At 41.6% G+C, this 11,643-nt stretch overlaps 1 protein-coding gene across 23 annotated transcripts in view; it reads right to left on the bottom strand.

Annotated features, from left to right (window-relative positions):
• Positions 1–105: 105 nt before the first annotated feature.
• The window catches only part of clasp2 (cytoplasmic linker associated protein 2), a 61,113-nt gene continuing 49,575 nt past the window's right edge, over positions 106–11,643 (bottom strand). For all 23 annotated transcript variants that reach the window (XM_028597764.1, XM_028597772.1, XM_028597766.1 and 20 more), the window contains 12 exons: positions 11,097–11,260; positions 10,698–10,776; positions 7,417–7,560; positions 7,072–7,215; positions 6,870–6,976; positions 6,279–6,420; positions 3,867–4,062; positions 3,560–3,753; positions 3,334–3,462; positions 2,728–2,934; positions 2,320–2,436; positions 106–1,686 (listed from right to left, as the gene is read on the bottom strand). In XM_028597764.1, the coding sequence (XP_028453565.1) occupies positions 1,609–1,686; positions 2,320–2,436; positions 2,728–2,934; positions 3,334–3,462; positions 3,560–3,753; positions 3,867–4,062; positions 6,279–6,420; positions 6,870–6,976; positions 7,072–7,215; positions 7,417–7,560; positions 10,698–10,776; positions 11,097–11,260 (1,701 nt within the window). In that variant the 3' untranslated portion in view covers positions 106–1,608. The remainder of the gene's footprint in view (positions 1,687–2,319; positions 2,437–2,727; positions 2,935–3,333; positions 3,463–3,559; positions 3,754–3,866; positions 4,063–6,278; positions 6,421–6,869; positions 6,977–7,071; positions 7,216–7,416; positions 7,561–10,697; positions 10,777–11,096; positions 11,261–11,643) is intronic.

The raw sequence follows: 11,643 nt of genomic DNA, 5'->3' as shown, positions 1-11,643 counted from the left end.
GGCAGTACAGCAATCAGTAAAAATGGTTAATATATCATTAACATTTCTATTCACCCTTTTACCACAAGACTCTTTTCCACTGCACAAATCAAGAGGCAGGGCTTATCATGGTCTGTACAAGTTCTTTATTGTAATGTAAGCACAGCTTTGTAAATGCACGGAGGAAACACAACAGTGAAAACTAGAATGTTACAAGAGGAAGGAAAGAAAGACAATGAAGAAGAGAAGAGAAAAGGGTGACATGAAGATTTTTTTTCAGAGCTGTAAATGATACATTTCTACAAATTTCTCAGCTGAGAAAAAATAAGTGAGAGAGAGACTACGGCTAGCGCAACAGAGAGAGAGAAAATAAAAACAAGGATGGGCACACATGCGCACCCCTCTGGGCGAACTCTCCTAAATGACACTGTTATTATTGAATATCCCATTTTAATATCATATAGATACATATCCACTATGTGATAATAAGCCATGTCCTGCCATACCTCATGTGGTAAGCAGCACGCACCCGTCTTCCTTCCCATGTTGCCCAGAAGTGGACTGATCTAAGATGTGCTGGGAGAAAGGGAGGACACCATGAATCTTTTCTGAAAGGGCCGGACATTGTTCACATTAACTTAAAACTCCAGTCACACTATTCTGACCGTCGATAGGGCTCCAATAAAAACTTCTTTTTAAAATTTAGTTTCATGCATAGCCAAGCACATAACACCTCCTATACTTTGGAATCTGCCTGTGTACTGTATTCGCTATGAGCAGGCATGACCCACTGTGACCCGTTAGTGCTGTGCACGGTCGGTTGGTCGTACCTTTTAGGCTAATCAGCACCTTTTTGAAAGAGAGAAAGTGTGTTTGTGTGTGAGAGAGAAAAAACTGACATTAAAAAAAAAAACCCCGCTGCAGTAAAACCTCATTGCGTAAAATAAATCCAAACTATGACACAATCTAAATTTACATTCCTGTCTACCTGGCCCCAGTTACTCACTGTTTAAGAAAGACACAAGACGGTACCATTCGTTCGTCTCAGCCCTGTTCTATGAACCTTACCCCGTTAAAAATGAGAACCATGCAGACGCACCACTTCCTGTTGACATCAAGAGGTTATTCAAAGGGATACTGTAGTGTTGGGGACAGAGGACGGACATGTCATATCTTCATCCTTGAGTGATTAGTGACAAACCTGGGTGTGACTGAATGTGTGTTATTGGTTTATGTTTAATCCAAATTGAAGGGTTCAGTTCAGTCTGTGATCAGGGTGGATCCTCAGCGATGGTCAGGGGAACTACAACACTCCTCTCTTCTGCACCACAACTACCATCTTGTAGTGGGACAGGAAAGGTATGAGTGTGACTGTGACTGTGTGTGTGTGTGTGTGTGTGTGTGTGTGTGTGTGTGTGTGTGTGTGTGTGTGTGTGTGTGTGTGTGTGTGTGTATGTCACTCTTCTGGCCAGAGTGCAGGTACGTGTGAAGCAGTGTGCTCCTGTGAAATGTTCTTAGGATGTGCGTTTTGTTCTTGGTCTGTGTGGGTGTGAGCTCATGATCTCTCGTTTATGTTTGTAGGGCAGAGTTGCAGTTCTGTGGTTGCCCTGTGGGAGGGCGTGGTGTCTCCTATAGGCCCTCAGTTGGGGGTTCACTGCCGCCGGAGCCAGACTGGGCACGCTTGATGTACAGATTCAACAGCTTCAGCTGCGGGCAGAGAAACAGAGGATTGATATGTAAATGCATGTGTCTCTAGGGCAAGGAAGTTATACAAGGTGTATTACTGAGGTGCAATCTATATTGCAAGCCTGTTGGCTACAATATTTTAAAAAATTAGAAAGATAGGTAATTAATAGATGGAATTAGAAAGACTCATTACTAAATTAACGGCTTGAGTAATTTTAGAAGAAAAAAAAAGTAAAGAAATCTCTGATTCCAGCTTCCTAAATATGAATATTTACTGGTATCTTTACTTCTCTATTACAGTAAACTGATTATCTTTAAGTTGCGGACCAAAAAAAAAGATATTCAAGGATGTTATATTGGGCTTTGGAAAACACTAATTGACATTTTTCACCATTTGCTGGTCTATTTTTATTTCATAAATCAAACAACTACTTGATTAATCGAGAAAATAATCGACAATTAAAATAACTGTTAGTTGCAGCCCTATATGATATTGCACAAAAATACAACAAAAAGACCACACTGGTCTCCCACTGACACAGAGAAAAGGTGTTTGCTCCAATTTTTGTTCCAAACACGTTCAAAAGTATCTCGAGATGCCAGTTTTCAACCTGTTAAGACACCATAACTTGGTGTGTACAGACATATGCTTACCTTGCTGCTGGAGAGTTGGCTGAGGTGCGGTTTGAGATCCTCTCCGATCACTGCGTAAATGGCCACCAAGCAGAACACACACGCTTTCCTTACACTGCTCTCAGAGTTGTCGTATCCCTGTTCAACCAGATAAAAGGGATTACAAACCTGCAGGACACTTTGTTCAAAACAAGGAGTCAGAGAAAGTATTCATGTATGAATGTGTGGATGGTGTGTCAGGACAGGAGGTGCATTCATTTTAACAAACTACAAAGATCTAGAATAACTAAGAACCATTGTTTAAACAGTAAAACTTGCAGCATAAGATAAAAAAAGAACAATTCCTCCTACTTTTCATGATTAATACATCCAACATATTTCTAAAAGTGCTTGAACATTACGTGCTCAAATATATGATATGTGTGTTACCTGTATGAGTCCTGGCACTATCTCAGGCAGCAGGCTCATCAGGCCCTCGCGGGGAACCCTCTCCACCACTTTGGTCTGCATCTTAATGGCAGCCAGGTTGATGGGGTAATCAGCTGACTGGATAATGGGACACAACACCTTGACGCACTGGTCTGGACTGATGGACAATGCCAACATGGCTGCCGTCTCCTCTGCTGCTCGTACCACCTGCGCGCGCACACGCACACACACACACACACACACACACACACACACACACACACACACACACACACACACACACACACACACACACACACACACACACACACACACACACACACACACACACACACACACACACACACACACACAGTACTGATGCTGTAAAACAATAAATCCACCCTAAATATGTAATGTGTTAATTTTATCTTTTAATTTGAAATGGGTAAATATTACATTTCATTATCGTGTAGCAGATGTGTACATGTTTTTATTCTACTTAACACTTTGATTCCATAAATAAACTGAAACACAACCTTTGGACCATCTCTTCACGCTCTCTGAAGTCCTCATGATAAAAACTCTTTTCAAGATAACTAATTTACGTGTTTTGAGTACACGTACCTCCTTGTGGGGGTCTTTGTGAGCCTCCAGGGCCTTCATGATGGTGAGCTCTGCGTAGTTTTTGAACCTCCAGGGCTGCTTGCTGAGAATCTCCCTCAGCACCCGCAGAGCCAGCGTTCGGATCACATGCTGGGAGAATAACAAAGATTTTAGAAGTTTAAAGGAAAGGAGTTTAGCTTGGCCTATTTGCACAGTTTTATCACCGAAATGTAGCAAGTGTGTGTACCTCTCTGTCACCCATCGTTTCCAGCAGCAGCAGCAGGATGGTCTTGAAATGTTCGTCCCACACCTGCAGGGTGTTCTCGCGAATCAGCTTCAGCAGTTCGCACAGCGCTGCCTTCCTCTCCTCAATGCGCTCGTTGTGATTGGACAACTCTTTCAGCAGCTCTGCCACCAGCTCCGATTGGTCCAGGCTGCTGTCTGTTAAGAGACAATAGACAAGAAAGAAAAAAAAACATGGGACAATTATCATTATCATTTGTTTTGTGTGGTGCAGTGTGTCTGCGTTTTTCTTATAGAATGTGTTTGTTTACCATCTGTGAGAAGCTCAGAGTCATCCATGCTGGTGTCTTTGCGGCTGTGTTTAAAGGGAGAGTCTGATAAGTGATCGCGGGCCCCTCGGGGGCTGGAGGACAGCAGGGGGGTATTGAGGAGGGACGTCTTGTTGTCCAGAGCCATGCGACCTCCGTCCATAAAGTCCGACACTCTGCCGTCTGTCCCGCTGTCCCCCTGCAGAGATGTGATAAAAAAAATGTAGGAGAGGCTCGGACTTTCAGGTCACTTTCACAGCTGGATTTTGGTTCACACCAAATAAAATAACATGATTGTCTTTTACTTCTACCAATCAAACCAAAGTAAAGGAGTAAAAAGGTAACTAATACATCAGACAAATTCCATGACTGTCATCCTGAATCATCAGCACTACACGCATTGTAACTGCTACCAGAAACTGAAAGTAGGACAACATAGTATCAATGTTTTATCTCCTTGCTAAAAATCCCTGCACTCACATGCTGACATACATACATGCATACATACCACAGTTACAAAGTGATCTTACATTTTCATATAGACCACTTGGGAGATTACTTTATCAACTATCACAGTTGGTCTGATTTACACCAAAAACAAACTGAACCAGAGTTGGCTTGGAACCAGACCCAGCTTTTAAAGCAGTCTCAGTCCAGTTGTTTAGTCCACAGCAGAGTTAAAACGAAATGCTGGGCTGTACGCTGTTTCAGCAGGTGCAGATACTGGACAAAACAAAGGAAAGGCACACTATTTCACACGTTTCACTGTCCAGATCTATTCATCTGGATCACTTCAAGGTACACAATCAGTCAAATGTTGGTAACATTTCTTTTGTTGACAGCATGTAGTTCCCTAGATGTGATAAAAAAAAACAACCCAGTGTTGGAACTTGAGAAGGCCGACACACCAGGTGACAAATAGAGCAGGGTGAAGAGGGTCAAGGTGCTCTTGTTTCTGTGTATATTTACACTCAAACCACTAAATGCCACTATCTTGAGTGGTGGTTTAATGAGTCAGGTGTGATGTGATTGGCAGGCTGATGACATGTGGGCTGGTAAGATTTCAGTTGCATCTCATGGGGAAAATGTCAGAAGGTCACACCTCTGTACTAGAGTACACCATGTTGTTGGGAGGGACCGCAAAAAGACCTGGCATGTCGTCTGAAGTCATACATTTAAATTTGGACTGAACAAGCAGAGTATCAAAATAAGCACTTGTGGAAATATTAAAAGGTGAGGTTCTTGCTGAGAAAATTCTGGGATCATAACAAAAAATGTGCATTATTTTATCAGTGGGTGTAGAGGATTAAGTTTACGGTCATCAGTCCCATAAACACTTAATGTACAGTGCTCAGCATAAGTGAATACACCCATGCTAAAGTTGACTAAAAAGAGGAATACAAAAATAATCTTTTGTAAATTGATCTTAATGCCTTAATTAAAAAAATGAGGCAAAATCCAACCTTTAAGGACACCAATTTTCTTTGTGAATGAATAATATATCGTAAATAAATAAATGTTCTTCATTAAAATACAGGGGGCATAAGTCAGTATACCCCTAAGTTAAATTCCCATAGAGGCAGGCAGATTTTAATTTTTAAAGGCCAGTTATTTCATGGATCCAGGATACTTTGCATCCTGATAAAGTTCCCTTGGCCTTTGGAATTAAAATAGCCCCCCCACATCATCACATACTGTTCACCATACCTAGAGATTGGCATGGGGTACTTTCCATAAAATCATCTCTCAATGCAAATCAAACCAGCTAACTGAAATAAAACCATTATTCATTCACAAAGAAAATTGGTGTGCTTAAAGGTTGGAATTTTTCCTCATTTGTTTTTAATTAAGGCATTAAGATCAATTTCCAAAAGATCATTTTTTATTCCTCTTTTTAGTCAACTTTAGCATGGGTGTATTCACTTATGCTGCGCAATGTATGACCATCAGTTCTCACGCTGGAGGGGGAGTGGTGAACAGATCAGATGTCAGGGTCACATATAGTATGTGTTTAGACCTCTGCAAGTCTTGGGAAATATGCTGTAAGGCTAAACAAGACTATGCATCAAAACCCATTACTGCTTGAGTACCAAGTGAAATATGTCTGTAGCTTCGAGCAGCAAAAACGGTCACAGATCAAAAGTTAGCAAGAAATACTTTGTCAGATCGTTTACATATTTTTAGTTGAATAATCAAAAAAGAATTTAGAACTCTTCTTATAAACTCAACTAAATAAACTTGTTCTAATTCAAAGTCATGTCATCATGCCTTGGTAGAAAAAACTAATTTCCTTCACAATAATATTTTACAGAAGAAACAGTACAGCTCTAATACAGTAGTTCCATATGCGGATATACACATACCGACGTACACTTGCATCAACACATATAGCATCCGTCCGTCTGCTCTACTGACCTCCTCTCCCTCCCGCCGGTGGACTGGTTCATTCATGTCCTCTTGGCTGCGGACGCTAAAGTTCTGGATTGCCTCGGTGACGCCTTTCAGTGAGCTGTAGATGTCCTCTGAGTTCATGTTCTCTGTGTCGTAGTCAAATGCACTGCACACAAACAATCACAGCTGAAGTGAGTCATCAACCGGTCCTGCTAAATATGAGGTATGTTATATTGTTATACCTCACGTATGATACATCTTTCAGATGGTATTACGATGGTTTGTTTTTCTACTACACATTTGGCAAACATCTGGTTGAGATAAATGGTGGTTGGTGGGGGGGAATGTCATTGGACTACCAAAATTTAATAATTACATAAGAAAATTGAACAGTATTGATCATATATTGTCAGACTATTTCTTTTACACTGTGAACTAAAAACAAAGGAGAAGAAGAAACGCATTGAGCCATACTGTCGCTACTAAAACTAAATGTGGTTTAATTCATATAAACATCTGTAGACCACTCTTTTCTACTGTGTACATGTTGTCCTGTGTTCATCATTGCAAGGATGGATTTTTCAGTGTGTGTGTGTTTATGTATGTGTGCATTACCTTGGTGATGGGGTGTTCTGGGATGTGTTGGTGGGGGATGTGACCGGGCTGGACCAGCTTGCTGGAGATCTGGGGTTATGGCGCGCCAGAGGGCTGCCGATTGGTGCCTGAGGAAGTCAAGTTAGAAATTATGCCATTAATATTACACTATAATGATTTACAATCATAGAATATCATGTGTCTGAAACACTGCCATTGTTACCTGTGCAGCGTTGCCAGTGTTCTTCAGATGGTTTTGAAGCAGCTTGGTGGCTCCGTCCTGAAAGGTTTTGGGCAGAGCTGCCAGCAGCATGGTGAACTCTGGAGTATTGAGCTGAAACAGTGAGATTAACACCGACTGGGCTGCCTGTAACACACAAAACACATCTCTCTCAGTTAAAAAGACTTAGAATCTCTACCGTCTAGCCTGTCTGTGTGTGTGTGTGTGTGTGTGTGTGTGTGTGTGTGTGTGTGTTAATGAATCAAAGTGTGTGGCAATTCCTTCCAATAACATTAGATAATGTTAAATAATAATGCTTTGAGCCGGTGGAGGTTTGTGTGTCAGTACCTTTCTGACATCAGAGCTCTTGGGTTCAGTCGTCCAGGTGATTATGCGGGAGATGGCCAGCCGAGTCTCACTGGAGTTCACAAAGTCTGGAGCTTCCATCTGTAGCGTCAGCGTCTCAATATACTTCAGAATGGCCACCTTCACCTGCAATACAAAAATGTGCATTTAAAACAAATCATTAGTCAGTTGACTGATAACAAAGAAACTGCATGGCCAATATTCACCTGCAAAAACACAAATACAGTAATTACAAAACTGCAATCACACGCACACAAAAAGTGACCACCAACGTTTACAGTCAACATGTACAACCGCAGCAGATGTGCATCTCTTGCAGGTCTGAAAATCAAATGATCTGATGAATCAGTGAGAGAAGTTAAAAGTGCATTCATTGTCATGCTTTATAATGTGGGAAAACAAATCAATCAAAAAGAAAAGTGATGACAAATGACAAAACAAAAGGAACCAATAGATGCAAAACATTCACCGCAGAATCCGAAACGCCACAACTGACTCCTGCCCTGATTTCCCTCCATCTCTCTCCATATGCACCTCAAGGACCAGAAACGTCCTCCAAATTACTTATCGTACGCGCCATATAATTGCTCCCCCCGGAGCGCACTGACCTGGGAGGACTGGCTCCAGGCTGCGGCCTGCTCGTCTAGAGAGCAGGCATGGCGACGCGCTCTGGGGGGGAACAATTTTACCCCGGACCCTCCCCTGCCTCGCCCTCGCCCGCAACACGAGCTCCGTACAGGCTTCAGAGAGAAAGAGGAGAAGCACCGCATCAATCAACGGAGAGAGCAAGGGTGACGAGGACAGGGGAGGGCAAGGGGAGACAAAAGAGGAAAAGGAAGCAGAGGGAGGGAGGGAGGGTGCAGAAAGTTTAAGAGGAGTAAAAAGATGTGAAAAGTAGGCTTGGGCGATACTGAAATTTTATGATGATATTATTCTGAAAATCGGGCAATACACAATGTATTTGTTTAGGCCACGTGATGGCAGCAAAGAGCAGTGATGCCGAGTTAATCAACAAAAAACAATGGTTCATCAAGCTTAAAGGTGCACTATGAGTTCCTGCAGGATGTCACTTCTGTTGATGTTCCAAGTAAATACCAAACAAAACAGAGCAAGCTCGACCCTTCCCCCATGTTTCTGTAACTGTCATGACTAACTGACAAACTGTCACTAACTCCTACCCCAACCATCTTGTCGGTGATTGTACGGGTTTGTTGTATTTTGGCGCACGGCCTGCGATTGTTTGACGTTTACGACCCCCGTGTTGTCTCCAGAGACCAGGCTTTTTCACAGTGTATTCAGGGGGCAGGCGGCTAGCAGATCAAGGAGAGATGCCTACGATTTGAGACAAAAATGAAATTGCGCCGAAACCACGCAGGAACTCATAGTGCACCTTTAATGCAACAGTTTATAAGACGGCTAATGACTGCTGCGCTGCTGAAATGATCAACATTGTATTACCATCCTTATATGTGTACACTTATCAGCATTGCAAGGAAAGTGCATGACTTGATCTTGCAAGTCACCTCAGGCAGTATCTTTAAGGGTGTTATTTGTATTTTTATTGTGAGATATTTTTTTTTAAATTGAATTGAGAAACTGTTAGAAGATAGATTAAAAAAAAAAAAAAATTGATGGGAATGTTGGATTTTAGCAAGCCCATTGAATTGTATATCAGAAAAATCCAGGTACTTCATCAGATTTTCAACAATACTGTAAATCTAAGATTGCCACATTGAGTATGTTTACATGCACACCAATATTCCAATATTATTCCAGATATGACAATATTCCGAATTTGACACAAGTCATGTAATCAGCATATTCCGGTTGGATATTGCGAATAAGGCCTTTTTCCGAATATAGCATTTTCCGATTAAGACGTGGGATACGTGGGATATTCCGGTATTATTAGGGTTTTAGAGGCATTGTTTGGACATGTATACAGGGCATTCGGAATCTCAATCTGGGTTTTCACCGCAGGCTTGTGGTCAGCTCTGTGCGTTGCTATGGGTGCTGTAAACAAACCAACCAGCCAACAGTTTAGAGGGCAGCAGACCCGATAACAAGGAGAAACACAGCTACTTTTAAATATTATCAAAGACTTGGATATTAACAGGGTTTTTGGATATGCGCACACATCGCTATGCTTTTTCAAGAAGCTGGATGAAGAAATGAAAGAGGGACGCTGTGTTCGCACACTCCAACAAGTCTCCCGCTGCTGGTAAACTTTGAAAAACATTGTATTTCGCATGGCTGCATGTAAACGGGAATATTAGTGGAATATTCACTTTCATTAGCCATGTAAACAGCTTAGTCAGAATATTGTCTTTTTTCGGAATAAGGGCAAAAACTGGAATATTATGTGTATGTAAAGGTAGTCATTGATTTGCAAAATCCTCCACAAAACTATTTCTACTGTCTCAGTGTTTATTGACATATTGCCCTCTCCTAGTCTGTGATGTGAGCTGAAAGGTCACGCTATGAGCTAACAGAGTCTGAGAACAATGTTTTTTGACGTTAAATGCCAGAGGTGTTGAAACAGCAGTGAAATAATGCAGTCAAATGAAGAGCGAAAATAATCTTGAGGAAATGTATATTGCGGTGGATGGGTAAAATTGTGATGCTGAGAATATCTTTCATTGCCCAAGCCTAGTTGGAAAGCTGAGGAAAAGAAAGACTAATAAGGAATGAAAAAGTCGTGAGAATGGGGTCAAATATTGGGCAGAGAGATAAAGGGGTGTGAAGAGCGAGGAGTGAGAAATGAAGTAAAAGAATTTGAGGGGAAGGTAAGGAGCGGGGGGCTAGGTGATACTGGTGAGGCGAGAAGCTGCTCTAACAGAAGGGTTAGTGAGGAGGAAAGTACGAAAGGATGGATAAGGAGTTAGAGAAGGAAAGCTTGAAGGGAGTGCCCACACTGTAGCAGAACAAAAAGCCAGTGGAGAGGCTAAATCAATCATTAACCAATCACAGGCCAGGATTTTAGGGTTTTGGGCAGGCATGAGGTCATCAGTACAGCGGTTACCATGGTTACATAGTTTTGTTGAGTTTCCAGCCTTATGTTCATCCTTTCCTATAACCCCCCGACCCCCACCCAAAAGATTCAATCTCTGCATGCTAGCAGAAATTAAGCTAGCTAGAAAGCTAGCATTGAAACTTGACACGCTTGCAACAATAGTGCAGCATTTTGAACGTGCATCTACCAGCAAAACACAAGGTAGACAATATCTCACACACACACACACACACACACACACACACTTTACCTTGAGGTTTGGCGTCTGTGTCTGGTCCACAGTGAACCTCATGAGAATAGTAAACTGGAGGTCATTGGGGAAAGACTCTCTATTTTAAAAAAAAAAAAATCCAAATTTTACTTCCAGCAAACACAGAAACACATCCCAAGTGTAAAGGGATATTTGCCAGGTTATGATAAATTTCTGTGTTACCAAAAGAGTCAGAGGTAAACAATAATTTGTGTTAACTTAATTTGTGTTACTTTTTCTTCTTCTTTTTTTTTCTTTGTGTATGTGTAAAAACACAAGACATAGAAGGCAGCATTGATCCTAGGGAGTCTATTTATTCTTTTATATTAACAAATAATCTAAATACAAACAATTTATATGTCTTAATGTCAGTCTGTACTGTGATAGCACGACACCCACCGTGTGACATCCAGGGCTCTCTGAACTTTGGCCTGTACCGAGCCCAGCAGGTCAGCTCCCATCTTCTTCAGCAGCTGTGTGAGCAGGACAAACAACCAGTCCTGCAGATCTTCCTTATGGACCTGGATGAAATCTACCAGTGTCTCCAGGAACATACTGAACACCTACACACACACACACACAGAGTTTGAGTGACAATGACTCAGTCACTCAACAATTCACATTTCATGCACATATGCATGCATACAAGTAGTCCTGCATTTACAGTGTCATTACAGGATACATGAAGGTTATGCTGAAAAAGTATCATGTGAGAGTAGCATTAGTTCCCATGGTGAAGTTAGTGGTTATTCACTCATCACTGCAGCAGCCCACCTTCATTTCCAATTAACAACCAACTTAAATGACCCAAATTAATAATAATAATAATATTAATATTAGAGGACAACCACAATGAGACAGTTTATTGCTTGACAAGAACTAACAAACACCAATCAGACAGTGTGGAGTCACCATCCCTAAATGCCAGTGGTTAATTTCAGCAGCA

The sequence above is a fragment of the Perca flavescens genome, chromosome 14, assembly GCF_004354835.1.
Source record: "Perca flavescens isolate YP-PL-M2 chromosome 14, PFLA_1.0, whole genome shotgun sequence".
In the NCBI taxonomy this organism is placed as follows: Eukaryota; Metazoa; Chordata; class Actinopteri; order Perciformes; family Percidae; genus Perca; species Perca flavescens.
This window is presented reverse-complemented; position numbering and strand designations above follow the sequence as displayed.